Raw genomic sequence first — 26,115 nt, forward strand, 5'->3', positions numbered from 1 at the left:
TAGTCTCTCTGTGCCTTCTTCCTGTCTCTCTAGTTAGAATGTCCTGCCTAACCTTATTCTGCCTCACCATTGGCCAAACAGCTTTATTTATCAACCAATCAGAGCAACACATATTCATAGCATACAGAATGAAGATAAAAGCTTTAGAAAAACCTGTTAAAATGAATCATAGAGAAATTCAGACCCAGACAGGAGAATTTAAAGGTGAACTTAACTCGGGATTGACTTCAGAAAAACCCGTTAAAATGAATTATAGAGAAATTCAGACCCAGGCAGAAGAATTTAAAGGTGAAATTATTTCAGGATTGAATTATATGGTTACAAAGAGACAGCCTGTTTTCAAACAACCAAACTTTATCTGGTAACCTTACAGGAACTATCTGTTTTAGGGCATGTACAAGCTAATTGGTCTCCAGTGGAAATATTAGATTTAAGGAGTTTTAAAGAAGCTATAGTATCATATGGCATGCATTCTCCATTTGTAAAGCAGATGTGGTCAACTTGTAATAGAGTTATCCCTAAGGACTGGAAAGAATTAATTACAGTCCTCCTAGAAGCCAGAGTACAATTACATTGCAGAACTTTGTTTAAAGAAAGAAGCAACTGAGGGAATCTAGGCCTGTATGCTGAAGAATGGATGCCTCAATGTTGCAGAACAACTTTGGATAACTGTCCAGGTAGCCAGCTATCTCTGTCATTCTAGATTTTTGGAAGTTGCTTACAATGTTTTTCCTGTTTACTTAGGTAATATTATATCCTTCTGAGGTCTTTGATAGTTAAAGACTAGATAATTATAATTTTTCTTTGTTATGATAAAAGATAAATTAGATATAAAATTTTAGAATCACAAATATAGAATAAATTGAATATTTTCTTTAATTTTACCAAATACAAAGAGACTAGCTATTATAACTCTAATTCTTGGTAGATAACTGTTTTGTTTTATGTAATTTTACTATGCTAAAGTTAAAACCTTCCTTTTTGATGAGACAGAAAAGGGGAAAGGCTGTGGGATAATGCTGTTGTACACTGGTTTAATAAAATACTGATTGGCCAGTAGCCAGGCAGGAAGTATAGGCAGGGCAAGCAGATGAGAATTCTGGGAAGAGGAAGAGCAGAGTCAGGAGTCGCCAGTCAGACACAGAGGAAGCAAAATGTGAAGGCAGAACTGAAAAAATATACCAAGCCACATAGCTAAACATAGATAAGAATTATGGCCTAATTTAAGAGTAAGAGCTAGTCAGTAATAAGCCTGAGCAAGTGGCCAAGCAGTTATAATTAATATTAAGCCTCTGTATAATTATTTTTATAAAAGGCTGCACGACTGTAGGTGAGAAATTTGTACCAACTGCGGGTCAGGTGTGACACAGAAAAATTTCCAACTAGTTTTTATTTATTTTTTTTTGCAATAAAGGATATTTTTTTCTTGAAATGTTTGGTGCATACATTGTTACCATTTCAATATTCCAGAGCTATTAAATTAAGTCGCAGTTGTCAGTAGGTGACTTCACACTGTTCCCAGCTTGTCTTTTCCTCATTTTTCCAGACCACATTTTAGAATCATCTGTGAGCTGGGCAGTGGTGGCACACGCCTTTAATCCCAGCACTTGGGAGGCAGAGGCAGGCAGATCTCTGTGAGTTCGAGGCCAGCCTGGTCTACAGAGCAAGTTCCAGGACAGGCTCCAAAACAACACAAAGAAACCCTGTCTCAAAAACAAAACAAAACAAAACAAAACCCAAAACCAAACCAAAACAACAAAGAATCATCTGTGCAAAGCAATACTTACAGTTGTCTATACAGGATAGCTCTGTTTATTCATCTCTGTGTTTACGTGCATGCACAATTTTGTGAGAGGTCAAAGTCGGGTGTCTTCCTCAAGCATAGTTCTTGAGACAAGGTTTCTCATTAACCCTAGAGCTTCACCTGTTCCTGCCTCCCAGTGCTGGGCTCTAAGCATGCACTGTCAGCCTGTTTATGTGGTCCTGAGGATCTGAACTCAGTCTTACGCCTGTGAAGCAAACACTACCAACGGAGCCATCTCCCTATCAGGATGCTAGCCTCTTACGTAACTAAACCTCTTCTATTGGTGGTCAAGAATATGCACAACACTGAAGCAACACCCGCTCCAAGCTGCATGTGGACTGATACTCTGGTGGCTCCCCCTGTTCCCATACAAATCCACATACCAGGTAAATTAAGCAACTACAATTATAAATGCATTGAAAACTCAAACCATATAGCCAGATAGTGCCAGGCCCAGATGAAGCTGTTCACAGTGGTATTGCTTAGATAGCAGAAACTAACAAACAACTCAAAGGCCCATCAACAGAGCAACAGATCAACTGCATCATATTCATTAAAACTACATAATAGTACCAGACAGATCCTTATGAAAGGGAAAGGAGTAGAAGGAGAGACCGAAGCAGAAGTCCAAAGAAGTCCAAAGACAAAGAAAAATCTAAGTACAGATGAACAGGGCAGAGGAGGAAGCAGATGGCTAGCAGGTCTGCTCCTGCCTGACTTGGAGCACTCACAGACGCTCTCAGAGTTCCTGCTGGCACAGCTAACTCTGCATCTCCATGCTAGCATTTTAGCCTTCAGGTTAACACTGATGGTGTGGGGCACTGGGAGAGTGGGGTGTTTTCTGTGTGTACTTTTCATACAAATTTTATTGTTATGCATACATGGTAGTGTTCATATTTAACATCTTTCATATTTTCAGTCTTTTTAAAAGAAGCATTTCATAACACAGAAGTCCATAAACTTGTATATAAGACATAAAACATACTAAATTGTGCACCTGCCAGAGTATAAGAGATAAAGTGTCACTTGCTATGGAAGTTCCATGTGTCCTTTTTCCCTCCAGGAATTATCATTCTGAGTTGTGTTTGCCCTGCTGTTAATCTTATATGGTTTTGAATTTTATATAAATGACACAATGTATGTTTATTTCTGTGACTTTTTAAAGCGCCAACTAGTTTTTTTTTTTACCAGTATATCACCCAATACTTATTTTGTGTAGTACATGCTACATGATTATTGCTTAATTGTATATTCATTAAAATGAATGTATGTCACAGACCTCCCTACTCAATGCTGAAGTAATTTTTTCCTCAATGAAACATTATTATAGGACACTGATGTTCATTCGTTGGGTGCTTGGAATGATTTTATCCCACATAAATGACAAATTTTATAAATTGCAAAAATATAACTATTACACTGTTAGACTAAAATTAGAAAGTAGTTTGATTTTTGCCTTATTTGTCATCATTGTTTCAACATCATATTTTGTTTGAAATAAACTGAAGTGTTTGACACACACACACACACACACACACACACACACACACACACACATATATATATATATATATATAAATTCGCATATAAATATTTTCTAAACATCTATTAAGTAGAAGTCACCAGTGCAATTTTACAGTTATTGTTAATCACAGTGGCATCTCTGATGTGCTTGAAGTCTCCCAAAACAAGGACCTCAATAGGATTATTTTAAAGTTGGTGAACAGAGAAGAAAGAACTATAAAAAAGTTATAGCTGAAATCCTGGGTATGATAGAAGCTTGTGTTTCATATATATATATATATATATATATATATATATATATATATATATATATGTATATATGAATAGATTGAACAATATGTTACTCAAGGTTTAAAGTACTCCATCAAATTTACTTGTCAATGTTTTAATTTTCTCTGTTTTGTGGGGTATGTAGTAAGTTCTCAAGCTTTCAAATAACTGTATTCATATTTTCTTGTCTTTATTAATTTTTTCTGTTTGCTTCTAACTATTCTTTTAAGATAGGATCTTACTATGTAGTCCTGGCTGGCTTAGAACTCACTGTGTAGACCAGGCTGGCCTCAAATTCAGAGATCCTCCTGATTCTCCCTCCCAAATGCTGGAATTAAAGGAGTGTACCACAATGCCCAGGTTTTTTTTCCTGTTTTTTTTTTTTTTTAAATGAAGACCACATGAGAATAGGAAGAAGCAAAGAGCTAGAGAGGCCCACAGAAATCCACAAAGAAACCCCCACAATAGACTGCTGGCAATGGTCGAGAGACAGCCCGAACTGACATACTCTGGTGATAGGATGGCCAAACACCCTAATTGTCGTGCTAGAAACCCCATCCAATGACTGAGGGAACTGGATGCAGAGATCCATGGTCAGGCCCCAGGTGGAGCTCCGGGAGTCCAATTGGCGAGAAAGAGGAGGGTTTATATGAGTGAGAATTGTTGAGACCAAGGTTGGATAAAGCACAGGGACAAATAGCCAAACGAATGGAAACACATGAACTATGAACCAATGGCTGAGGGGCCCCCAACTGGATCAGGCCCTCTGAATATGTGAGACTGTTGATTGGCTTGATCTGTTTGGGAGGCAACTAGGCAGTGGTACTGGGTCCTGTGTTCAGTGCATGAGTTGGCTGTTTGAAACCTGGGACCTATGCAGGGATGCTTGGCTCAGCCTGGGAGGAGGGGACTGGACCTGCCTGGACTGAGTCTACCAGGTTGATCTCAGTCCTCGGGGGAGGCTTTGCTCTGGAGGAGATGGGAATGGGGGGTGGGCTGGGGGGAAGGGGAGGGGGGAGAACAAGGGAATCCGTGGCTGATATGTAGAATTAAATTATATTGTAAAATAAAATAAAATAATAATAGTAAAAAGGTCTGTTTTAGGCATGTTTCTATAGGAAATGTTTTTAAAAGAAATAAAAATAGACAATATAATATTTGAATGCAGATGACACCATTTATTGAAATATGAACTTACATATGAAGTATTTAAAGCAAAAGACAATTTCAATTCAGGAAGAAATATATTACTTTCACTATTGTGTCAAATATTTATTTTCCAGCAGATTCACGTACTAGAAAAAAGAGCAAATTTAAACATTTTTGCAATGCACCTTACACATCATTGTTATGTATTGGAAAATAGTGAGGACAACACAATGGCATTAACCATCAATAAATTTTGCCAGACACAAAATATTAACAAGGTAATTGGCAGAAATATAGTATAAGAATATGACATCAATCACAATTAGTATCACAATTTACTTGAGAAGAAAGAGAAACAGCTGACACTTATAGATTACATAATTTAGAGTACAAGTCTCAACAAGATACAAATACAAAATTGAAAATACTGAGGCAAAACACCATTATCCAAGAGTTGAAATTTAGTTTTCAAGATGTAAGAAGGGGTGAATTGATATTTTTATTTCTGTAACATCAAACACTTCTGGTGGTCTAGTTAATAAGGTTTGTGCAGCTCACATTACAAAAGAGTTTATATATGCATTAAGATGAAATGAATTTTGAGGAAATTTTGTACATAAATCACACAGGCAAAATATTTAGAACAAATCAAGTTTTTTTTAATGTTTAAAATGGATGAGATCTCTTTTTTCTGTTCACAACTGATTGAGACATTAAAGTCAATGTTTGAAATCTCCATATTCCTGTTTACCAACCTCTCAGGGATAAGGTTAGGTTTATTTGATAGGTACAGATTAGGTAATATTGGAGTTGAAATAAAATATAAAATCACCTTGTCAGTGTAGTTAAGAAAAAAATACATTGTGGTAGAAAAAAATTGTCGATGGTTAAATAAAAGTGCTGCTTCTGCTGCTGTATAGATTTCTTTACAGATATTCTCTGTGTCTCACACACAGAGGAAGATCTAAAAACGAAAGTGTCCAGATCATGTCGCTATATTTGGACAAAAGACTATGTAATAGAAGAAACAGCTACTTCAACAGGTGCAGAATTCATTTTGTTTTTAGTTTTGAACATAGTCCTTATAAGTGTTTGGTAAATTCTGCTACAGAAATAAGATTGATTTAGCAATTTAGTTTTTAAATGGATACAACCCCTTTGTAATATTTTTTTATTTGAATTTTAAATTAGTGAGATATTAAAATACCTGTTGTTAATTTTACAAGATAATATTATAGAATAAGCACCGGGAGTTCTATACTCTAGTGCTGCAGTAATTCAACCCCTGAATAAACAAAAACATCACATCAATCTACACCACAGTTTATTTAAAGATACAATACAGGCCAATTCACACACGTCACATATATATTACGATATCACCTTGAATGGTACTTTGTTTAAACATATCACAATAAATATTTAGTGAACAAGAAAGAAGTCAATAATGGCCAGCAAATAATGCCACTATACATTTCACAAAATCAAATACAGCATCAGTGTAAAATGGACAATGTTTCACCATACTAGTGTACTTAACTGTCCTGCTTTACTTTGAAAATAAAATCCAGTTGTTTCCTTTACTTTCAAAAGGTGGAAATTTATATTCCCAATAAATATTAAAGCTGTGAGCATCATACCAGCTTTTGCTGATTTTAGACAGATTTGTTCTCTAGTCACTGGTGATAGGTGTAGAAAATGAAAAATATGTAGTTACTAACTTGAAACATAATGAATGTACTAAGAACAAACTGAAACACTTGGAATGTCTGATGAGTGTAAAGGCTGGGGGGGTATAATGTGTAGAGGTGGTCTGATTTGTTTTTTACAGAATTTTAATAATAGTGGGTGTTTCCAAATTGATACTACTTCTTTATGAAAGTTTTCTTAGTTTTGAATCCCATACTAAAATGTTCGGGTTTAAGAAAGGAACTCTGGAAATTATTATTTTATAACTTTAAAACCTTCAAATGTATGTGTATTTATTTTGAATAACTAGGTATATTTATTGAGAAATTAGGAAAATTAGCTGATATCATCATGGTGATGTTCAAAAAACATTGAGTATCTGGGTAATATTAACTGTTGATATTTTATCATAATTTAGAATTAATAAATGTCACTGCATTTTATGGTGAATTTTATTTTGAAGATGATCTTTTTATCTTACTCTAATATATGTATAAGAATAAAGAAGTTGGTCTGTAGGTGAATATCAGTTGCTTAAGATAATGAAATCTACTAAAGGTGAGTCATTTTAAAAAATAAACTCTTAAAATATTATTTTAATAGCAAAAATATGCTCTAGGTAAATTCACAAAGTGCGTATCTTATCATTTTTCATCAACATACTTTACAATTTAGATCAAGAAATTGGTATTGTATGTCCATTTATTTTTCTCAAAGAGCCTAAAAAAGGATGATTTTTTAATAAATAATAAATATAATAAAAAGAAAAAATGGTGCTTTCAAAGTCATGCAAAACTTAAAATTTAAAACTAAAAAAATATTTAAATCCTATGCTGTATATGCTTTCATAATCTTTCAAAGGCTAGCATGAGCCAGCTTATTTTAAATATCAAGGAATTCTGGTCCGGGGAGTACATGGTGTTCTAGCCCCTACATTTTCACATCATCATTTCTATCTAGCTGTTTTACTATGGATGTTACAATTTTGGATACTTTAATGTAGTATGGAAAAAATGCAACTTTTGGATTTTATTTTTTTTACAAATCAACAAAGGTATCAATTAAACATCTTTATTCAATACATGGTATTTACCTTAATATTTATTATGTCCTGGTTCCTGAAGGTCAAAATGTGGGGAGAATTTATGATTAGTGCTGGGGGGGGAGTTTAAGGTCAAAGGTGGAGGAGACTTGAGACAGGAGAGAGTAAGGGTATGGTGGGAGTTGGAATGAATCGGGAATAGGCTGCGGGAAAGCATGATGATAAATAGGGTGTAGTGAACATGGGGACAATGTCATTGTGGAATTAGATGGGGAGAGGAGGAAGGCATCGAAGATACTCAAAATAGTATAGGGGTGAGGAAATAGCTCAAGTGTGGATGAGGTATGGAGGATATGGAGAAGTGGACTTGGGCTAAGAAAGGTAGAGGATGTGGTGGAGTTAGGATGCACTGAGGGACACTTACAGGGGATTAGGGTATCTGAGGGCAGTACTAGGGTTATTGGTTCATTTTATTAACTAATGAAATAATGAGTTTCTAAATAGAAAGAAATAAAAAATATTCTTTTCAAATAATAAAGCAGAATTTCATTTACTTTAAAGCTATAGTTTTATTCTCATTTTTGTTTTCTTAGAGTTCCTCTCATTTTCCATAAAATTGTCTTCCATATCAGTGAGGCTCTCTGCTCTTGAAATAATTACTGAAAAAGGCACATGTACTTTGTAACCTATGATATGTTAAAAGCACTTTGCTATATTTTGGATTTTTACTTCTAAAACATGTTGAAAACATAATGATTAGATGGAAATATAATATGTAATTAGTGAAGCTTTTCTGACAGCTACATGAATTTTGTTATGAAGTTTTCTCATGAAAAAACCCTATGTTCTTTACTCTCTCTTTTGTAGAATTATGATGCTATTGAGTGACTTAGAGAATTAATTTGGTATGGAGAACCCTAAGACAATAGGGCATAATCTTTGAAAATAAATAATGATGTGCTACTGAACATTTGCCTTGCTCAGTTCAATAAATACTAACAATACTTAGAAGAATAAATAAAACAAAGGCTATACAGAACTTCTATTACAGGATTGAGAATATCTTCTTAGACCATCTTCATGTTTGATTTTTACTTAGTTCCATTTAATTTCTTAAAAATTTACAGAGAAGCAACTGGCCACTATACATATATTTTTATATCTAAATTTTAAGCCACTAAACACAATATCCAGAATTATATGGATCATGAGGAATAACACTCACATAGCAGGGTTTTGTTGATGATGAAGTTGCTGTTTTCTGCCTTCAATTATATATTAGTGTTATATACAATTGAACCAAATTTTGTTTACTGTCATTCTTTCTACTTGTTTACATTAGTTCTTGGTAAGTTATTTCTCAGTTTCTATTGTACTTATTAGTTTTTTTCACTCACAAGGTGGTTTCCTTTGAAAATTAGAATGCAGTAGATCTGTTTCCTAAAGTCAATGTGATAAGAGAGCATACAGAGTAGGCTGTCCGTTATCAAGGTGATCTGTCAGTTTGGTTTTTTATTTTCAGTCAAGTAGTGGCAGTAACTCAAGTATGGTAGCCTGTATCTTTCTGTTCTTTCTGTGGTTTTGCCACACTATGTAAAAATCAGGTTACTCAAGTCTGAAATGGTATCCCATCTTCTGTGTCGGTAAGAAGTAGGAGAAAACAATCTCACTACCTTTCCTATTTTCTGAGGTCAAAACCCTGGTTCATATAGCACATGCTGAACCATGGGGACTGAAGAGAGGGAGGCTAGCCAGCCTCTTTACCTCCTTCCTCAGAGGCCAAAGAAATCTCAAAAAAAGGCAAGAGTTTGCCTTCATACCAAAGATTACCACCCCTTGCACTATGTGTTAAGGCACATAATAAGGGGTTAGGTGGTATTCTATTGTTTACATTGCCTTTGGCTTTGTAAAAACAACAGCAACCATTATTCAGGAAAGTTGAAAATTTAAATGTACAAATTGAATTGTGGCCCATGTGCCCTAAAACTCAGCACAAATTTTATATTATGTGTGAATACAAAGTAATGAGTTTACTTTCCCAAGTAATTTGTCAGTTAATCTCATAACCTTCTGGTAATATTTTATCTATCTTACAACATTTGTGAAATATATGCTCCAGAAAGCCATACTTTATATATAAGTAGGGTTCAGTAATTTTAATACTGGGCTGATCATCTGGGCCAACGAAATGCTATTTTTATTTTTCTGGGAAGAGCATCATATTCATTCATCTCATAAAGGATTTCAAGAATTTTTACCTTCTATCCTGAATCTTCTTATGCAAATCAATAGAGTGGCTGGGAAAGGTAAAAAATTAACTTCAAACCAAAAATATTGTTTTAACATGCAATATTTTAGGCATCCTGTGGTGCTGTTATTATTGTCTTATATTATTAACATCACAACCACATATGATATTTACAGTTCTACAGTTATTTGTCTCCTTGTATTGTTAAGGCTTCCATAAATATTTACAATTTTGCTGTGTATATGTCAAAAAACCCAAATGACATATTTAAATACTTTTAGTGAACTTTTCCCTAGATGTCTTTTTAAGATATTTCAAAAGAAGTACTATATTCAAGAATCCTCTGTTAAATCTCCTGGATTCTAGCTTTCATTCAATAAATGTCTTGGACATCAAGATAGACTCATCAAAATAAATGACAATACCTCTAAGATCATTTTCATTTGTCTATCAAAGTATCCAAGAGGACTTGAAATTACTAGGAAAAATTGTCATTTGAAAAGTACATGATATTTTGTTCAATGAAGAAGTCCACATCTACAACACACTAGATTATATCATATACAATTGATGACTGCATACAGGATAAACGAGATAGCTATAGTCTGGTTTTATCTAATCTAATAAATAATTATCACACATTTTTTAATTATGTGTATTGTGTATTCATAATTTAGATGTCCTATTTAGTATTTTGAGTTGTCAAGTTTGTACATGTCTGTTTTGATGTTAAGTGTCTTAGTTTGTTTCTTCAATGGACAGCATTGTATATTATCAGTTTTTATAACTGGTGTTCACCTATCTTTGAGAGCTCAGTGAGTGGAGAAGATACCATATGTCCGGGAGTTCTACCACTATTACCCATGTAAACTCTAAACTCACTGCCCCTGGGAACTCCAGCATTGCCTCTAAGAGCTTGAGGATTATCCATGGGCACTCCAACATTAACCATGGGGATAGTATTGACATTATTCATGGGAATTCTAACATTGCCTCTGGGACACGCATAATTATCCTCAGGAATTCCAATGTTTCTTCGAATTGCAGAATTCTCAAATCTTGGCCTGATGGAAGGATATTCTCCAAAATGTGATGGAATTGCTCTTTGCTGAGCTCCCTCCATGTTGTATCTTCTCTTGATGTTTTCTAAAACATAAAGCCAGAAGTGTATAAGTGATTAACAGATTGGCTTCAGTTTTGAGATGAAGCTATAAATAAGAATGAGAGATGTATTTCCAAATTTTACCTCACAATGTCATGGTGATCTTACCACAATATGTAACTTTTATGTAGTAATTACACTTTTGGGTGTAAAAGATGGACAAAGAAAAAAAGTGAGTAAATGATTCTAAACCAGAAGTTTAGGTTTATTGGAAGGTAAGGTGGAGAAAGAGAATGAACAGTGAGGGTATGATAGAGGAGGAGCTACAGGCTGAAGGCCTTTTAGGAACAAAGGTATTTAGAATGAAATTTTATTTCTTTGATAGTATAAGACACTAATGCAACTAAGAATTTAGTGGGAACAGGAATTAGATAAAAGATAACCATTAAAAACAGGAAGCACCCAGGAAGTTTTGTGTGTGTGTGTACGTGTGTAAGCATGCAGGTACTTGTGTGTGCAAGTGCACATGGTGCCCATACAACAACCTAGGATGCTGTTCACCAGGAGTTGCTCACTTTTTTATTTTTTTGAGGCAGAGTCTCTATCCAGCAAACTCTAGTTCTGGGATAACAAACACACACACTACTATGTCTCTGTTTTTCAACCAGAGTTTTCAAAATCAAACTCAGTTCTCTTGCTTGTAAGGCAAGCTTTTTACTGATTCAGCAGTGTGGTGTTGCTAATCCTGTAGCACTCTTCAGAAGGATTTTCAACTTGAGAATAAGGTTGAACCAACTCTACATTTCAAAGGATAATGTGATCTGAGCTGACCTTAGGTTAGACTTTAATTTCTTCCTTTGATAAATAACTTCTTAGAGTTCTAAACATTTTATAGAAAAAGAAATATTACATAATGAGTCAAGTTGTGGTTTCCAGGTAAACTCTGTGTTAGCCTTCGGACTTTTCATCGAAAACATCTTCAGGAGTTTGGTGATACTATTTTTTAAAAAATATTTTTAGTTGGCATACTTTTCATGAAGTTGTAGAATTGGGGTTCTAACAGAAATTAGACAGGAAGATTCCTAATACTATCCAGTATGCACAGGAGCATTTTTGTATATGCTTATATAGGTGTAATGCTGAAAGAAAAATGTTATTCTATAGTTAGTAGCAAATTTCAATCTAGGATTTAAAATGTTATAGATATGTTACGTTAATATTACTTTTAATCAATTATAGGTTAAAATATTAATGGTTTATTTGCAGATTCATGCTCTCTTGTCAGTAACTCCTCACATACAAGAGGCGAAAGAGGAATTCTTTGTTGGGTTAGTTAACAATGCCCATCGTCACATCATTCCTTTTTTCTTACCTACTACTTAGTTATTGGGTAATGAGTGTGTTAGCAGACTATTTTTCTATTTTGTGGGTTAAAACTGAATGAGTGAGGACTAGTAATTTTCCCATGCTTTTCTTCCTAAGTTGAAGTTCTTAAAAAAGAAAGGTGAATTTTTATTCCTAACTTGCAGTCTTAAAAAGTCTGTATATTCTAGAACCCACTCCCAATGATTATTAATTGGTATGTGACTGGATTAACTCAACTCAGCATCAAGCTGCAATCACTGAATATGAATATAAGGCTTGAAGTTGTGAAAGAGAAACTAATTCTACCATAAATGTTTTATGATATAGAAAGGGATAGATAATCTAGGAGGTGGACTCAAAGATAAACTGACTGGTGACAGTCTACCTATATGAAAAATTATATATAACTTACAAGAGTAGTGACAGCAAGAAAAACCTTACCTTCTGTCAGTAAACCACGGTCATGTGGGAAGAAGTGAGTTTCTTCTGCATTTAATTTGAATTCCGGTGCATTTAAGTATTGGCCTCTGGCTTCACTGTATCTTGGTAAGCTCCGACTGCGCTGCCGCTGGAGCTTAGGGCGCTCGGGCAACAGGGGGAAAGGGCCTTGCAAAGCTTGGAAACGTTGGTCTTCAGGATGGATGGTTACTTGATTCTCTTCTTCTGATGTTAGTTTGTTGTAACCCATATTTCTGTTTTCTTCCCTGGGACTAGTTTGGAGAATATGGAGCCCCTCACTGTTTAGTGGTGCCTCTAAGAGCTCTGCCCAGGAACGCCGAAAGATGGATCTTTCTCTAAAAGGATACATGCTTCTTGCTACTTCCATATCATCACTTCCTGGGGACTCTGCATTTTCTGGAGATTCCATCCATAAATTTCTTGGGGTTCCTGGGCGACTGTATTCTGAGGATGGTGAAGATTCATTTATTAAAGACTCCAGGTGTACAAACCCAGTGAATTGCAAAGTTGGAATTTCTGTATCATCTAGATCCTCCTTTCCAGGCACACCGGCAACAAGTATTGCGGTGCCTTTCCCCCTTTCCTCTGGACTGGCAATTCCTGTAACATCTAAGCGTTCAAATTCTGGGAACCCTGGAGACTTAATTGGTACTTTCTCTATGCGAAGAAGCCCTGAAGTTTTTGGTTTTACAAGAGCAATGCTTTCTAACTCCTTAGTTAGTTGGGGTGTGGTAACTGTCACCTCCTCATTCGTAAGCCCCAAGTCCCTCTGATGGATACCTTCACGGGTGGGTTGCTGGGCAGCCAAAGTTGTATTCTCTTCTTTTTGTTTTCTGGCCCTTTCCTGAATTTCCGCATTAATAGGACGGAAATAAATGAATTCATCAGAAATATTTTGAGCACGTCTGTATTGGAAGTTTGGATTCACAGAAACAATCTGAAAGAAAATTCAAGTTCAAAGATACAGTTCATTATGTCAACACTTTGAATAATATTCTTTTTTCTGACACATTGTATTTTTTATTGTAAGGACAGGATAATACTAACTTAGGCACTATAGACATAAGTTAATTACTTCAAATTGAGAAATATGAAGGATTCCCCCAAAGTGATCTATTTATTTCAGGAACAGATTAATTTATTCTAGTATTTCTCAAGTTTATTTCCTAATAACCTAATCAAAGACTCTTTGTTACCCTCTAAGAACATTCATTGTCTATGGCCAATAGTTTGGAAAACAATTTATAATTTTTATAACTTCATAATATGTAGGACTCACTTAAAGGTTCCTAGAAATATATTTAAAATATTTGTTTCTATTTTTTCTATGTACGTCCATGTGCTTGCATGTGTGCCTATGTGTGTGCAGGTACATTGTGTGTGTATGTATGAGTATAAGTACACCTGTGACATAGCAGTTGTATGGACAGAGGACAACTTTCTATAACTCATTTCTCTCCTTCCATCTTGTTTCTAAGGCACAGTCTCTCTTGTTGTTTTGGCTGCTTGGATGTGTGCCACAGGAGAGCTAGGGTTGCAGATAAAAGCTACCACATCTGCTATTTTTAAAATTTGAGTTCTGGGGTTCAAACTCAGATAATTAGGGTTGTGTGGCAAGAGATTGTACTTGACGAATCATTTTTGCTGGCTTAGAAATCTTATCTTGAAGGGACTGCCCCCTCAGGGTTGCTAGTTCTTAGAGACAATAAACAAGTTATCTTTGAGAACACTTTTAAAATGCAAACCAACCAAGCTACAGTACATACTTCCAACCGCCTCAGTCTCCAGGCCTCTATTGCCGGGTCAATCATTTTAAGGACAGGCACTGGATAACTAGGAATAGCTCCTATATTCCAGAATCCATAGGAATTATTCAAGCTAGTTTGTTTGTCTTGCTGCATTATCACTGATTTTGGTGTTTCCCATGTGTCTCCTACCTCATGTCAAAGTATGTCACTTCTCTTGGGATGTGTGAGTATAGCAGACTATATTTTCAATGGCTGTCATTTACTGATATGTTTGCTGACCGCACAATATATGAATATATATGAAAAATAAACATACTGAACATTCATATTTGCAAATGATAATCACTCTGAAACTGTGTACTTTGATCTTACACCCATCACCACTATGCGATTCTTGAAGATTTTCAAGAAAACCTCCAAAAGAAATCCCAGGATATCAGCAAAAGTGAGAATAAAGATTCATAAAATTTCTTCCAAAAAGTACAATGAAAAAGATCTGGTAGAAAATGTCAAAATCAACTTTCAAAACTCTAGAAATTAGCCAAAGGCTTGGAGTAATTTCTGCTCATTTGTTCAATGTGGATGGCTGAACTGCTTGTTGCATTTTCATTTTCCCTGTTCCAACATTACTGTCTCCTTCCAGTTTTATAGATGCTTTATAAGCCAACAATTTAGAATCGTGGTGGAAACCCAGGGCCTACCAACAACTGAATTGAATAGAATAGAATTAAATCACCTCCACATACTCATTCTCATGGAGTTATCATTAACTGACTTGCCTGGCAACTACTTCACATTATATTCTAAAAAACAAAACAAAACAAAACAAAACAAAACAAAACAAAAAAAACAAAAACAAAAACAAAAACAAAAAACAAGGAAAAGAAAAACAAACACACAGACATGTACTTGCACACATCCAAGCAAGCTATGGTAAAATTTATCACACTCACTGACTATTGTTAACATTTGATTTGGAAGACTACTGGTCTTTATATTTTTCTCTGACTTTCCCCATACAATATTTGTATAAATTAAATCAAAGAAAGAATGACATTAAAGTAACAATATTATGTTGAAAACTTTGAGCTAGCATTTATCAGTTACATGCTGTGTTATCAGCTTGAGTATGAGTTTCATTTTTTAAATCTTCTAACTCTGTGGCACTTACTATTCTATTTTTAGTAGAGAAAAGTCCACGTATTTGATAATTTTCTTATTTTATTATTTTGGGAGTGATAATTTGAAGAGATTGTTGTGATTTGATTAGAACAGGCTTTCTCCAAGAATACTTCCATATGATGGTTCCAAAACAATATAAGTGGTTCCATAAAATTGTTATATATTAAACTATATATTGGGAGAAAAACTAAGTTAAACACAATTTTAGAACACTTTCCTTGTTTACACTCTCATCAACAGTAAATAAGGATTTCTTTTTATGCACATATATCCTCACCAGAATTTGTGGTTATTTTTGTTTCTTGATGATAGCCACTCTAATTTGGGGAAGATACAATTTCAAAGTTCTTTTAATGTGGATTTTCATTATAGCCAAGGATGTTGAATATTTTAAAATATGTATTGGCCATTTGTGTTTCTTATTTTGAAAACTGTCTATTCAGCTCACTGGCTGAATTTTTGATTGGCAGTTCATATATTCTATATATTAACTCCTTGTCTGAAATATATCTGGTGAAGACCTTCTCCAATTTCTATACCATGTCTCTCTACTCTGTTGATAATTTGTTTTGCTGTGCAGAAGATTTTTAAATTTATGCAATCCTTTAAATTCTTGGGTTTACTTACTATGCTATTGGGATTCTGGTCATAAAGTTGTTGCCTGTAACTATGCCTCAAGTATTTTCCTTATGTTTTACATGAGCAGTTTCAGTGTTTCTGATTTTAAATTAGAATTTTGATGCACTTTGAATTTGTGTTTTTTTTTCAGTGTGCATCTAATTTAATTCTTCTGTAGCATGTGCCCAGTTTTGCTGGCACATTTATTGAATGAACTACCCTTTTTTTTTCAGTAATGTTTTTGATACCTCTGTCACTAATTAGATGTACATAGCTGTGTGGTTTACTTTGGTGTTCCCTATTCTGTTGCATTGGTCTACATAATCTGTCTTTGTGACATTACCATGCTGTCTTTGTTACTCTAGTTCTGTAGTATATTTTGAGGACAGGAAATGTTATAATTCTGGCTGTGCCTTTTCTCCTTATAATTCCTTTGTCTCTGTATGGTGCTTTGTGTTTCCATACGAATTTTAAGATTACTTATTTTTAGTTTTGTGAAAATATCACCAGAATTTTGATTGGGATTGCATTGAATCTATAGCTTACTTTTGATAGTGTACCCATTTTTATAATATTAATTCTTTCAGATAAGGAATATGGAAAGTGATTCTACCAAATAATGTCTTTCTCAAAAAAGTTTCAGCATCTTAAAATTTCCTTGTAGAGGTCTTTTATCTTATTCTTTAGTTCAATTTTTATTTGTTTTAGTTTTATTTGAAGGTATTGTGAATGGGATGTTTTCCTTAATTTCATTCTCAATGTTTGTTGTTGGCATGTATAAAAATCTACTTATTTTTGCATGTTGATTTTGTATCCTGTAACATTATTGATAGTGTTTATCAAATCTAAAACTTTTTTCTGTAGAGTCCTTGGGTCTTTCAACAGTATTATGTTTTCTGTAAATAGAGATAGTTTAACATCTTCTTTCTCACTATTATCCCCATTTATATCTTTGTCTTATTTTAATTTCTGTAGCTAAGACTTTAAGCTTTATATTGAATCGAAATGGAGAGAGTGAGCACTTTATCTCAATCTGGATTTTGGTTGAAATGCTCTAAAATTTTCATGTTATAGTATGAACATGTTATGTTAGCTATAGGTTTGTTATATGCAGCTTTTATGTTGAAATATGTTTCATAAATTTCTAGTTTATTCAGGATTTTTATCATGAAGACATATTGAACTTTGTCAAATGGCTCTTGTCTGTCAAGGTCATGTGATTTCTAACTTAAATTCAAATGTTGTATTATATTTATTGACTTGTGTATTTTGCATCCTTGGGTGAAATTAACTTGCTAAAGATATATAATATCCTTAATTTGATTCTGAAATAAATTTATCAGTAATTTTTTGAAAATTTCTACATTCATGTTAATCAGATTATGTTGTACCAACTCCCCTTTCATCTCTAATTTTATTAATTTGAGCTTTTCTCTGTATCTTTGTTTTGGTTTGCTAATCTCGTTAATCTTTCCAAAGAACCAACTCTGTTTTTTGCCTGTATTAATTTTTGCCATCATCTTCATTATTTCTTGCCATAGTTTGCATTTGTTTGACTTTTTAATTTTCTGTAGCCTTGAGTTGCATCACTATGTTATTTATTTAGGATCTCTCTTACTCTTTTTAAATGTGAGCACTCACAATTCTAAACTTTCTTCTTTGGACTATCTTGATGTTATGCCTGAGATTGTATTAGGGTGTGCTCTCAGTTTCATTTGATTCAATATTTTTGAACTCCCCCTTTGATTTCCTCTGTAGTACATCATTCAGTTTCCTAGTAGGCTGTATTTTCTGAGGTTAATCTTGCTATTTATTTGAAGTTTGATTCTGCTATATTTGGATGAGAAGCAAGGAATTATTTTATTCTTTTTGCATTTGCTATGGCTTTCTTTGTAGCATATAATATGCATATTATAATTGTATGTGTATATATAGTATGTATACACTCACACACACATATAGTTTTAAAAAGTTTCTATGCACTGCTGATAAGAATGCATAGTCCCATCTTCTGGTGTCTTCTCCAATGATTCAATGTTATACCCATAGATCAGTATATCAATCCTTATCAGAGAAGTTTCTCATGGCATGCAATGGAAATTTACACAGAAACTTCTAAACTGGTCAATGTCCAGAGAATGAGAGAGTGGCATGCTCAGCCATACATAAATGGGTTTTAGCCCTCCCTCTAAGGCTCAGGAATCTTTGAGAAAGAGAGGGCAGAAATATTGTAAAAGCCAGAAGTGGTGGATAACATCAAATTAACTGTGTTTTCCAGATAGTAAAGGACAGTTGCATATATGAATTCACTGAAACTGTGACAGCCTGCAAAGGTCTGCCCAAGCTCCAGTCAGGCATAGAGGGTGGAAGATGAGCATGAAATCCTATCACTTGCTGAGGAACTATTGACATTTTATAGCTGCTTGGAGAGGCAGGGAGGAAAGGAAAACATCAACAACTTAATTTTAATTTTCCTCTTTTGTTACCTTACTGGTTCCATGCATATATATTACGACTTTTGGTCTGTGTTTTTCATGGGATTCCTGAGTGTGTGAAGAAATGGATCTCTGCACCTATATCTGTTTGTTGTGCCTTTTTCTTCTTTTTGTTTGTTTTGTCCTATTCTGATGTATTTGTGTTTTATCTTATTTTAATATTATCCCTTAGATGCCTGTTTGTTTTGTAATGAGAGACAGAAAGGGGGTGGATCTGGGGAGGTGGGGATGAACTAAGAGTAGAGAGAAAGGAAAGCATAACCAAGATATACTGTATAAAAACTATTTTCAATAAAGGAAAAAAATACAGAAAAAATTCCAGAGATATCAGTGAGGATCCCTCCAAACCATTTTTACCATCCAAAATAAGCATATATGTGTGTGTATGTATGTATGTATGTATGTATGTATGTATGTATGTATGTATGTGTGTGTTTGCCAAAAAAAGGGATTGTGATTTTTGGTGAAGATTCAAAAAAAGAGAAATATCAAAGTTGTATAGTAGTAGACAGGAATGTGGAGAGTATAGTCATGGGAGAATTTGTTGGGCTCAAAATGATCAAAATACATTGTATAAAATTCTCTATGTATTTTCACAAAATATTGCTGTGGGATGGCCTATATGTCAATTTGCTCTGATTGGTCAATAAATAAAACACTGATTGGCCAGTGGCCAGGCAGGGAGTATAGGCGTGACAAGCAGAGAAGAGAATTCTGGGAAGTGGAAGGCTGAGGCAGAGAGACACTGCCAGCCGTCGCCATGACAAGCAGCATGTGAAGATGCTGGTAAGCCATGAGCCACGTGGCAAGGTATAGATTTATAGAAATGGATTAATTTAAGATGTAAGAACTAGATAGCTAGAAGCCTGAGCCATTAGGCCAAACAGTTTAAACAATATAAGTCTCTGTGTTTACTTGGTTGGGTCTGAGCGGAGGTGGGACTGGTGGGTTGTAGAGATTTGTCCTGACTGTGGGCCAGGCAGGAAAACTCTAGCTACAAAATATTGTTAAAATACTTAGATATGAGTCTAATACAGTGCTCCTAACAAAAGCTATAAAGTAATTAAAGACTAATTTTTAAAATATAAGAGTTTTAAAAATTAGTATGAATATTCATAAGGAAATATTTATAATTATAGTGAATACTTTATAGGAATTATTACAGAGAAGAGGCAATCCTAAGTTTGTATGTGAGCACAGACTCACCTACATAAAACTTTTAAAAGCACATTAAATCTAAAGAAATAATTGCTATACATATAGAATTACATACAAAACAATAAAATATTTTATGAAAAAAGAATGTATATTCTTTTTTTTTTTTTTTTGGTTTTTCGAGACAGGGTTTCTCTGCGTAGCTTTGCGCCTTTCCTGGAGCTCACTTGGTAGCCCAGGCTGGCCTCGAACTCACAGAGATCCGCCTGGCTCTGCCTCCCGAGTGCTGGGATTAAAGGCGTGCGCCACCACCGCCCGGCGAATGTATATTCTTTATCTATTAAGGGGACTATTCTGTAGATATCCACTAAACCTAGGCCATTTATGTGGTATAATTTATCTCAGATGTTCCTTTGCCAATTTTTGGTTTGGAAGATCAATCTAGATGTGATAGCTGGATTTGGAAGTCTCCCACCAGTATTATTTCAGAACCTATATGGTGTATTATGTCTATTGAAATTTTAATGAAACCAGGGGTTCTGAGACTCACTGCATAAACATTCATGGTAGTTATGTCCTTTGGGGTTGAAGTCTATATTATTAGATATAAGGATAGTTATTCCATTTGTTTGTTAGACTGATTTCCTGTTTCTGTGAGGTTTTTTTTTTTTTTGAGATGACATGTAGTCAAGACTTATTTTGTAATTCATTTAGTTCTTAGTTGTGTTTCTTAGTTGGTGAATTAAAGCCATTTGCATTCAAAATTATTGTTGAGAAGAGTTTGCTCTTATAAGTACTTTTATCAGCTGTTCTTTTGGGTTGGTTTATTGGTAGGTTTTCTCATCCTTTCCTGGTAGCATTGGATTTGCTAATTTGCTGTTCTGTACATGATTAATTTCATCCTGGTTCTCTTCTATTCATCCACTGCTCTCATGAAATGTATGCATTCCTGTATTTGTGGGTCATGAATTATCTTAACTTGTACCAGTTTGAAATGTTCTTATTTATCCATCAGTTTTAATAGATAACTTTGATGGGAAAAATAGTCTTGATTGACAATTATTTATGTTCAGGGTTTGAAATATATAATTCCATATGTTCCTTGCTTTTATGGTTGCTAATGTCTCTGCCTTTATGAATTGCAATTTTCACTTGTAGGCTTTTTTTTGAGACAGGTTTTCTCTGTGTAGTTTTGGTGCCTGTCCTGGATCTCACTATGTAGACCAGGCTGGCCTTGAACTCACAGAGATCTGTCTGGCTCTGCCTCCCAAGTGCTGGGATTAAAGGCATGTGCCACCACCACCCAGCTCACTTGTAGCTTTTAAGTTTTGTATCTTTTCATTGTATTTTTGACATCTTGATTATGATATTTTGTAGAGAGTTTCTTTTCTGATCACATCTATTGGACAATTTAAGATGTTTAACGTACTTAGATATTTGTTTAGCTCTCTAGGTTTGTGAAATTCTCAGATATAGTTCACTGTCTAGGTTGTCTAAAACTCTTGACTTCATATCAGATCCTTCTAGCCTATGGATTCTTTGGATCAGTCTCTGGAACATATGCTAGACTTTTTGGAAGTTTTGGTCATAGTCAATTGTTTATATATATATATATATATGTATATATATATATATATGTGTGTGTGTGTGTGTGTGTGTGTGTGTGTATTTATTATTGTCTTGATCTTGTCCTCTCTTATTAAAATTCATTATTCTCCCCTAATCTTATCTGTTGATCGTGGTTTTGCTGTTGTAATGGCTATTCTTGGTTGTCAATTGGACTACATCTGGAATTAACTAAAATCCAAGTGACTGGGTATACCTGTGAGGGAGTTTTCCTAACCAAATAATTTAAAGTGGATAGCCCATCTTTAATCCAGATTTTTTTAAAGTGGGAAGATCCACCTTTAATCTGAGCCTTATCTTCTGCTGGCAGCCTACATAAAAATCGTGGAAGGAAGCGCTTGCTCTTTGCTTAGTGGCCTTCCCTCTTGCTGGCAAATTCGTTCCTTCACTGACATTAGAGTCTACTTCTTCTGGATTCCCATATATCTTGAAGATCACCCACAACATCCAGCCATGTGGTCTGAACAACTACTTTCTTGGACTTTTCATTGGAAGATAGCCATTGTTGGAAGCCACTCTAATAAATCGCTTTTATACATAAATACACACACAAACACATACATAAATATGTACGTACATACATGCATACATATTCATTCTATGAGTTATGTTCCTCTAGAGAACCCTGGTTAATAGAGTTATTTTTTTAAAATTTTGATTGATTCATTCATTTTTGTGAATTTTTTATTTGGTTCTTTTTTAGCATTTCAGTCTCCTCACTGAATCCTCCCCTCCCATGTCTTATGTTTCTTTTTTCTCCAAGTAACTGATTCTTTTTAATCTATCTACTGTTAACTTTCTTAAATGTCGTGAATTGTTTTTGTAATTTTCATGTCTAGGCATTGAATTAAGTTCATTATATATTTATTTGGTTATTGTAAACTTGATAAGATCTAGAATCACCTGAAAGGTTAGTCTCTGGGCATGCCTATAGGTGACTATCTTCATTGGGTTAACTGAATTGGGAAGACCATCAACTGTCAATGGTCCCATTTCCTGCGACAGAATTTTGGGCTGTATAAAAAGGATAACATGAGCTGAGCATGAAGATTCATCATTTTTTGCTCTTTGATTGTAGAAGCAATGTGATCAGCTGTGTCAAGCTTTTGCTGCTATGACTTCCCCAGCACAGTAGACAGTAACCTTAAACTGTGAGCCCAAATAAACATTTCCTCCAATAAGATGCTTTTGTCAGGGTATTTTTATCACACTAACAGGAAGAGCAACTAAGACAGACGGAAGAGCAATGGCACCAGGAATGGGGCCATTGCTAACATAACTGTGGTCCTTATTCCTTTTTAACTAGTTTGTTGGAACATTGTGGAAGGGTTTGAAAAGCCCTTAGAATTATATTAGAAAAGCTTAATGGGCCAGTGTAATGGAATCTTGGAAGACAAAAATTCTGAGAAAAGTATGACCCTGCTTACAAGGTTTCAGAAGAGAATAAGGACTCCACCAAAAATTAGCATGTGATAATTTGGGCAAGTATCTGGTCATTCTCTGCTCTCATCCTAAGAAGTTCAGTGAAGTTCAATTTGAATATAATGAATGGATTTGTTTGGCAGAAGAAATTTTAAGCCTTGAGACCTTCATGCTGGTGCAAGAAAGCAACTTTTATTTTTAAAGAGATAGGCATCATCAAATAGAAACCTTCTATGATAGACTGAGATGACAGTAAAGGTCCTGAAGACCAAATCACAACCATCAGAGATTCCATATTATGAAGATCTAAATTCTTTTAAAGGAAGAACGCTTAAACTGAAGGGGTTCCTTGCTCCTCAAAGGCAACTGCACAAGGAATGGCTTCCTCAGGGTCAGCACACAGAAGCTGTGACCCAAGGGGGTTTAGCTTATATCTCAAATGGGCAGCAGAACTTGGCAGCAGCATCTACATGGTTTTGATTTTGCAGGAATTGGGGGACAAAAGATTAAAGGGATCATGGAGTCCTGCTCCAATGATTTAGAGTACAAGTGCAACTAAGCAATGTGTGGCAGTGTTGAAATATCTCCAAGCAATCTCTGAGAAACCATTTTGTGATGTTATGAAGGTGAATCCTAAGTTACAATGGAGATCCCAGAATATTGTAGCTCACAGGACTGTGAGATGGATGTCTGTTGAGGAAATCTGGGGGATGGAGTGGAGTTTTTTGCAGGTAGCAGATCTAGATGGGCAGGGTTGCTTAAGCTCTTTGTAGTCCAGCCAATTTCATCATAAACTCCAGATGCTTGGTGTGGTGCTATGGTATTTGATGTTTGTCATGCTAAATTTTCTTGTTTGTTTACTCTGTGCCATTGTATATTGGAGGAATGTGACATTTTTATTTCATAGAAGCTTATAGTTACAAGATTTCTTTGGGTCTCGGATGAGATGAGATGTCAGTTTTGGATTTTAAAATGAAATTGGATTGTTTTTCATATTATGAGATGAACATGGGGTGAACACAAGAAGAACGTGGGGATAAGAGTAGAAGATTATGATTTAAAGCTTGCTCTAGATTTATTTTATTTTATGTGTATGCATGGGTACATTTGCATGCCTGCGGAAGCCAGAAGGGAGTATCGAATCTCTTGGAAATGTATTTACAAATGGTTCTGAACCACTGTGTGCTGGGAACTGAACTGGCTCCTCTGCAAGAGTAACATGTGTTCTTAACCATTGAGCAATTTCTGTAGTACAATGAAGGAAGATTATAATCTGAAGTGGTATGGATAATACTGTAATTAACAAGGCAATTCCATGTAATTTATCTGATAATCAAGAGAGGCTTATTTCTGGGATAACTTGCAACCAATAGGGGTTGGTTGCAGGATCCAGGAGAGATGAGGTACCATCTAGTGGAGAACTCTGGCTTGGTGTCCCATCCAGCTTCCAGGACCACAAGGTATCCAGAAGGGCCAAATGCATATGCACCTTGAGTCTTAAGGGGCTCCCTCTCAGCCATACCCCAGGGGCAGGTCATAGGCAGGTGTGCCAGTTACCTGCTGTCACTCTAGGGGCAGTGTTTAAAGGTCAAACCTGGAATAGCTACCCACTACATTTGGGTGTCAGGTTGACTGGAGATAGAACTCAGATAGTTAATATCAATTGTCAGCTGGATGAAATCTATAATCAGCTGAGAGGCGGATCTCTAGACCCACCTGTGGGTGAGATAATCTTTATTAGGTTAATTGAAGTGGGAAGATCTACCCAATGTGAGTGGCACAATTTCCTGGGCAAGGAGCCTGGACAGTATAAAAGGGAGAGAGGGAGATAGGCATAAACACTTATTCTCTTCTGGATGTGGATGCAATGTGTTCAGATGCCTCCAGCCTCTACTACTTTGATTTTCCTACTATGGTGAGTTTTAACTTCAAACTATGAGCCAGAACAAACCTTTTCTCCCGTATATTGCTTTTGCCTGGCTATTTTTTTTATCACAGCAAGAGGAAAAGCAACCAAGAGAGTTATTGATCCCTTTTTAAAAGTATGACTCAAATATTGTTTGCAGCATTCAGTTATCTCATCATTGTTCACTGCTGCTGAGAAGCCATGGCTTGTGTGGAGTGTTGTCATAGGCTTTTCTTTTCTTTGTTGTATTTTGCATATCTGTTGGTCTGTATAGTCTCTCTGGTCTGTAGTTTTCCTCATTTGCTCACTGTTTTAGTCTTTTTCTTTTATGTGGGCTGTCTTCACTTGGGTTTTTATTCACTGAGAAAGCCAAACACAGTAACAAATACACTGAATATGACAGCAGCCCCAATATTAGCTGCAGGAGAAGAGACTGTTCTCTTAATCTATGTCCCCTTTGAATTTTAGAGATAAGGGAACATGGTAGTAGTTGGGAAAATTTAGTTTATAGTGCTTTTTTTGTTTGTTTTTAGAACTAAGAGTATCACTATTTAACTTGTGAAAAGAGGGAGTAATAAAGAAGGGAATAAGAAGGAGTAGAGTAAGAGTAAAGAAACTATGTGGGCTAGAGGTATGAAAGGCTACAACTTCGGTGGGGATGTTGAGAATGCTCAACTTCAGATTCCTTTCTTATACTTCTGCTGCTACCTCCATGGTCTGTGCAGCTTGGGGTGTGTTCTTTATATCTTTGTGCTGTGCAACATTCCACATTTTGTCATGACCTTCCCAAAATATCATGTATTTCTTGCTCTGCAAGGTTATATTATAGCTGGAAGGAAAGAACACTGCAGATGTCTCAATTTTAGGGTCCATTACTCCTCCTGTGGAGGAGTGTCCATGGTTGCAGAGACACTCTCCTTTCCCAATAGACTCAGCTGGGCTGGGTTTAGCCCCTTCAGAGCTCTTACTGCTTTCACACAGTATCATTGTCAGACTGATCCTAAGGGCAATGGCAGGGAAGTACAATTATGGATGTTAGAAATATTTCAAATTCAGATTCCTCTACCAGTTTTCTGGTAGGTGTCTTACATTTGCTGTTCTTGCGAAGTTGAGCCAATTTGGGATTCTAGCAGCACAATGCTGTTTTGGTTGTGCCATTTTTCATAATTCAATTATTGCTTTCTTTTTTCTTTCTGCTTTATTTCCTCCCCATTTCCTTCTTTCCTTTCTCTCTCCCTTCATTCCTCTATCTCCTTCTCTCTTTGTTAAGGTTTCTATTGCTGTGAAGAGACACCATGACCATGGCAACTC

General features: G+C 35.3%; 1 protein-coding gene across 4 annotated transcripts in view; it reads right to left on the reverse strand.

Annotated features, from left to right (window-relative positions):
- Positions 1–4,784: 4,784 nt before the first annotated feature.
- LOC102912650 (connector enhancer of kinase suppressor of ras 2-like) overlaps positions 4,785–26,115 on the reverse strand; it is a 410,055-nt gene continuing 388,724 nt past the window's right edge. For 3 of the 4 annotated variants that reach the window (XM_042269132.2, XM_076562981.1, XM_076562978.1), the window contains 2 exons: positions 12,635–13,589; positions 4,785–10,872 (listed from right to left, as the gene is read on the reverse strand). In XM_042269132.2, coding sequence (XP_042125066.2) covers positions 10,508–10,872; positions 12,635–13,589 — 1,320 coding nt within the window. In that variant the 3' untranslated portion in view covers positions 4,785–10,507. The remainder of the gene's footprint in view (positions 10,873–12,634; positions 13,590–26,115) is intronic. The other variant, XM_042269133.2, reaches the window with a different exon arrangement.

Source organism: Peromyscus maniculatus, chromosome X (genome assembly GCF_049852395.1).
Source record: "Peromyscus maniculatus bairdii isolate BWxNUB_F1_BW_parent chromosome X, HU_Pman_BW_mat_3.1, whole genome shotgun sequence".
NCBI classification, from domain to species: Eukaryota; Metazoa; Chordata; class Mammalia; order Rodentia; family Cricetidae; genus Peromyscus; species Peromyscus maniculatus.